Source organism: Clarias gariepinus, chromosome 27 (genome assembly GCF_024256425.1).
Source record: "Clarias gariepinus isolate MV-2021 ecotype Netherlands chromosome 27, CGAR_prim_01v2, whole genome shotgun sequence".
Lineage (NCBI taxonomy): Eukaryota > Metazoa > Chordata > Actinopteri > Siluriformes > Clariidae > Clarias > Clarias gariepinus.
This window is the reverse complement of record NC_071126.1, coordinates 8,254,104-8,260,103: the sequence shown is the minus strand read 5'-3', so window position 1 is coordinate 8,260,103 and position 6,000 is coordinate 8,254,104. Positions and strand designations below refer to the sequence as shown.

The 6,000-nt window shown below is 38.0% G+C and overlaps 1 protein-coding gene across 1 annotated transcript in view; it reads left to right on the top strand.

Annotated features, from left to right (window-relative positions):
- The first annotated feature begins 274 nt into the window (after positions 1–274).
- The window catches only part of LOC128515024 (nesprin-2), a 118,797-nt gene continuing 113,071 nt past the window's right edge, over positions 275–6,000 (top strand). Inside the window, 8 exon segments of the mRNA XM_053489005.1 lie at positions 275–362; positions 2,130–2,191; positions 4,303–4,398; positions 4,497–4,574; positions 4,687–4,779; positions 5,241–5,434; positions 5,551–5,750; positions 5,895–5,995. Coding sequence (XP_053344980.1) covers positions 275–362; positions 2,130–2,191; positions 4,303–4,398; positions 4,497–4,574; positions 4,687–4,779; positions 5,241–5,434; positions 5,551–5,750; positions 5,895–5,995 — 912 coding nt within the window.

Here is a 6,000-nt window from a genome sequence, read left to right as displayed (position 1 = left end):
GGAAGGATAATTATTAAAAGAGAGGGAAAAAAGCAGGACAAAACACACCCAAAGGCATCCATGCATGCACTTACAAGAGCTTTTTCTGCTTTGGGCAGCTTCCTTTATTTTGGAATTTTATAATACGTAGGCCATGTCTGTTCTTGCTGTTTCATATTTTTTACATTGCTTTCCGAGAAGCTGAATATTTTATCAATACTATATTTGCTGTTTTTTAGTATCCAGTACCCAGATCACCATGCTGCCGGGACTGAAGGCCTGAGTGCTTGAAGCCATGGCATCGCGGGGCAGCTCGGACGCTCCCACTGCGGACGAGAAGGGCGCCCCGCTGGACATCGATGATGTCCACATGCTTCTGCAAGGTCAGAACTATTCATGCATGCCACTAATTGTACATATTTAATGCTTTGTATTAGCTGACAATCTTTTCAATCAGTACAAGACCCTTCAGTCCTTCCATGTCCTTGACCATAAGGGTGCGTATGTATTTATCTGATTCTAAATGACACTTTAGTCTTATTTTCCCTGCCCTGTTGCTTTGGAGTCTGACTCGCTGACTCATCTGCAAATGCCTCTTTAAACAAAGCGCTGTTGAGGGTGTGGCTGCTGTTTGTGCGGGCTGTGTGTTTGTTGCCATCCTGAGCTAGGTAGATATCACCTAGCAACGATCTTGACATTTAACATCTTGAGTTATTTATCTCCTGTTTTAGAGTATGTGATAAAAAAACAAACAAACAACTGATGTACTTTTTGTTCGGTTTGCTGTATACTGTGACTTTTTAAAAGTTTACAGTTGGTACATGCTTGATGGTGAATGAAGGCGTGCAGGCTGTAAATCATGTTGATTGGGGTATTTGTCTATTACAATGGCTTGATTTTCACATTATTAAAGTCTCCTTTTAATTGCGTCTCCATTTGCTTGCAGTTTATTCTGGTTTGTTAGATTCCATGCCAGTGCTGGCTGGTGTCAGGACGCACACTGCATGTAAGCCAGTTGTGGTGGGTGTTTACTTTGACTGCTAGATTCATGGTTATTTCAGGTGTGACATCTTTTCTATATGTATTTGATCAGAGGTGTGATGTTTCTCTAACGCTGGATGAAAGCTATAAAGAAATACAGCAAGAAAGACTTCATGCGGTTTCAAGCCTTGTTATTTGCAGGTCAAAGCAGTAGAACAGTATGTGTCAGGTTTCCAAATTCAAGTTCTAAATACAGTCTACAGGCTAAAAATATACTTCCACGTTGTGCCGTGTCTAATTCATGCTTTTAGGTGGGCCGTTTTAGTTAATAACCTGTAATACAGGTGTTTAGAATGCTGTAACTCCCATGTATCAGTGCTCGGCTTCTTTTGTTAAATGGGTGTTGCTGCTTTAAAAACCTTTTCTGTTCACATGAGGGCACACCATGAATGATTTAAATATTAGTGACAATTGTATATTGAAACACTCTGTCCTTGCAAGTCATCTAGCTTAATTATTGAATTATTTGTTTTGAACAACCAGACCAGATGTTAAGTGTACCTAAAGGAAGCTAACAATTTTTGTGTTGATTTGTGCTGAAAGGTTAAAGATGTGCATAGTAATGACTGTAAGGTTGTGTCACTAGGTTATTATACTGTATATCCTGCAAATATCCGTAACACTAAACGTTCTAAACCAAACAGAAAAAAATATTATCTCTAGCTAAAAATCAAGATAAACCCCCTCGGACTACAGATAAGAAATAAAAGGTGATTGAGTTTCCTAGGGCATCAGGGGATATCCAAAGAAAGACTGTTTTCTGCATAATTATCATATATTGCCAGGAAAAAAAAACATATTCAAACCTAAAACAATGTAGGTTGGGAGGCAGCTGTTTGGGTTTGAGCTATTTTTGCAGCCATTTCTAATCTCAGCTTAAAATTAGTTACTGCATGAAACCACAAAACCATAAAGGTTTTGGCAAGATATTTACATATTTTTACTTAAGAGTATGCCTTTTTTTTGTTGTGAGAGGATGAAGTTGTTGTAGAGAAGCATGGAAACTGTGTAGTGCATTTTGAAGTTATAGCTTCGAACGTGTTACAGTAGTTCAGTCTTAACTGTGCATTATTGCACTACATTGCACTATTTTTCTTTTTCTTCTACAGTGGAACAGGAGCAGGTTCAGAAGAGAACATTTACTAACTGGATCAATGCTCAGCTTTCAAAGGTAACATTTAGGAATCTGTAATTTTGCATAGAGATTTACTTCTACAGAATTGGGAGAAACTCTGTTTTTATTCATTAAAAAAAAAGCAAAAGTGGATATGGAAGGGGTCAGTGGGGACATGTTTGGGAGTGTTTTTATGGCTGGCTTGTGCACTTATGGCAGTGGGTACTATTGACCGGATGAGATGTCCTGCAAAGCACCAAAAAGTCAGCGTTTTTAATGTTCACTTGCATGCTTTGTGTACAGCATAATGCCACGTTCATGTTTCCATGTTCAATTTCCATAAAGATTCTACAGTGGGCAGCAGCCAGCTATTCTTTTCATTCTCATTCTCTTTCAATTCTTCAAAAGATATTACAAAAAACAGTATTGTGCAAAATGCTTGAGTTAGCCAACATTTTGTCATATTTAATCGAATTGAATTTAAATGCCTTAATATGCTATTAAAAGATTTTTTGTTTATGTAACAACCTCAGCAGCAACCTTATTTCCCCTCTTGTCTGTTCCAACCACTCAGCATTCAGCATCACCAGTATACTAATCAATCATACTGATCATCATGAACATCATGCCTTAAGTTAAATGGCTTTTTTATGCTTGAATTATGCATAGCACACTGGTTTTTGGTTGACAAGGAAAAAAAAGAACATACAAAAAAGGCTCTTTTGGAAGTAAAATATAAACACATGAAGTGTGGCTGAAGACTTTTGCACAGTACTGTATATACGAGATTCCACCCACCTGTTGATTTATGGATGTGATAATTTATCTAAATTGCCAGTATGCAATGCTAATACTCACATGAAGCTGCTTAAAAGAAACGCAGCTAGTTCTATATATAAAATATGTACTGGTTTTCACCCATTTGTTAGTCATTTTGCACAAGTTTCCATGTGATCCAATTTCATATTCTTTGTGCAAATCAATAATAATTTATTAATCAACAAATACAATCAATTTGTGCTTGCTGCTAAATAGTCCGATCTTTACTGCAAAGCACCTCTCTAGATTAACTTTACAGGTAAATACTTTAAATATAGAATATAGATTAAACACAATCCAAGAGTCTAGGTTCAAAGTTCTTAATATTCATGTAACAATTAACTAAGTAGCATGTATTATACGACAGTTTATTGAGGAAATGTTAGCTGATAATAATGATTATGTTTACCATACGATAGCACATACTATAATATAATATATTATTACCATACAACAGACATTACCATGGTAGGTACCGTGGGAGTAAATGAAGTACCAGGGTAGGTATTATGGCACCTCATTGTGAGTACTATGATGTAAACAGTACCACATTACTTTGGTAAAATCCATGGTAGTTAATAGGTACCACAGTGGCTGCCAGTACAGTGCTGTACCGTATTATATACTGTATGTTAGTACATTCTACTGGTATGGTATAGTACAGGTGGTGCCATTTTACTGTATGTAATGTTAGGAGTTTGAATATAAACAAAGGTATTTAGTTAATGTTACATGCATACAATGGTGCCATGCTATATAAATATTACTATTATGGTACATAAATTTTATAACATATTTTTGACAGTATCTTGGTCTGTGTTCCATAGCACTCTATAACTGTACATGTTAGAACCATGCATTATAATCTAGTACACGTACCACTGTACCCAAGTATGCACTGTGGTAGAACCATGTACCATAGTGTTGTGCATGGATTATATCAGCAAATAGGTACATGGACCATTGGCTTGGCTTTCCATCCAAGGTGTACCCCACCTCGTACTCTAAGGCCCCTGCGATAGGCTCCAGGCGGTATAGACTATGAGTGAGTAAGTGGGAGAGGTACCATCAGACTACTGGGTATCCAGAGTCTATCTCAGGAACACTATACTATATATTCTTTATGTGACTGAAGTGGTGACTAACTGAAATATAGTCTGGAGACTGTAGAAATGCTGCTTCTCTATTTTTGCAACAAAGTTTTCTAATGCCAGATATTTTACTTATTTCGGCACAGCTAAATCTTAAACTAATCTAAACATCTTAAAGCAGGTTTTCTTCCGCACTGAAATGTAAATATCCAGACTGCTCTTTAAATGACATAATGATGCAATGGTTGTGTTTTCCAGAGGAGCTCTCCCTCCTTGGTGCAGGACCTGTTTGCAGACCTCTGTGATGGAGCTCGATTGCTGGACCTGCTGGAGGTCATGAGTGGCCAGCTCCTGGTAAGTGTCCTACATTCACTTCCATACTGTATATTTATTAATGCCAGGCAGTGTAAGTGCAGAATATCAATCCCCCGTTTTGTTTGATGTCCCCACAGAAACGAGAGAAAGGCCGTGGATTTTTTCAGCAGAGGGGAAATATTGAAACAGCTTTAAATTTCTTGAAAAATAAATCAGTGAGGGATTGATTTTGCCTTTCTTTTTTTTAACATACTGAATAATAATGAATATAAAATGTATAATTATATGATATTTTATCAGTTTGGTAAGTTTTTCCTTTCCTTTTAGATCAAGCTGGTGAATATAAACATCCCTGATATTATAGAAGGAAAACCTTCCATCATTTTGGGCCTCATTTGGACCATTATTCTACGCTGTCATGTGAGTGTCACATCAGTTACAGAAAGTTCCCATTAGTATCGATTTATATAATCTGTGTGTCCCATGTGTATTTTCACATTTAACTGTTATAGATTCAACCATGTATTTCACCACAGTAGTGCAATGGTATTATATTAATCAAAGGGGTACATTTAAAACTCTTGTTGAAATGGATGGTTTAATTCCACCGAAAGAAGCATTGTGATCCTTTTTAGTGACAAATTGGGTCAGGGCACTTGGGATGAAGCTGCAATTGTTCACGTCTGCTACAAAGAAAATACACCTGTTTGGTGTCAACCACAGGACTAGCATTGAAATGAGAACAAAACGCTTTAAACTCTTTAATAGACTTTTCTCATAGTCACAGCCTTAACAAAACTTGAACACGTTTGCTATGCTAATCTATGCTGAATTTCCTAATCAGTCCTGTTACTAAAAAAAAACCCTGTGAATTCCTGCAGATCGAGGAGTTAGCCTGCATGCTGTCCTTCGATTCCCGTTCCTCGTCTCTGGATTCTTTATCCAGTCTAGATTCGGCTCCTGGGACCCCTGTCCGAGGCAGCCCTATTCCACGGAGAGCGTCCCCCATCCATTCACACTTTTACCACTCTGCTAAAAAAAACCTGCTCCTGTGGGTCCGACGCCAGTGCCAGAAGTGTGTTTCAGCTCCTCAGTTCACTCAATTTTATTCCAAAAGAATAAAATTAGCTTTTACGTCTTGTTTTTTCTTGCCTGTTTACTCTGACCGACATTACATTCTTCTTTTGCCAGAGTCGGCTCTTCAGTCTGTGTAAAAGATTTCAAATCGAGCTGGAGGAGTGGTGTTGCGTTCCAGGCTATCCTCTGCTCCTTGAGGCCAGACCTAGTGGACATGTCTCTGACTCAGACGAGAAGCAACCGGGAAAACTTAGAGGAGGCATTCCGCATAGCTCAGCAGGAACTGGGTATACCCAGACTGCTTGAACCTGAGGGTGGGTGTAATTTATGTCTTGAGGAATTTCAGACCGGTAATTACAGCTTAAGAGATAATAATCAGAGATGTGTGTTGACACTTTAGAATGATATAACTGAAAATATAATCACATGCCACAATCTCTTCATTTGTCCAATTTTAGATATTGATGTCAGTCACCCAGATGAAAAGTCCATAATGACATACGTAGCCCAGTTCCTGCAGTACTCTAATGATATTCCCTCAGGTGATGATGATCTTGAGGTGAG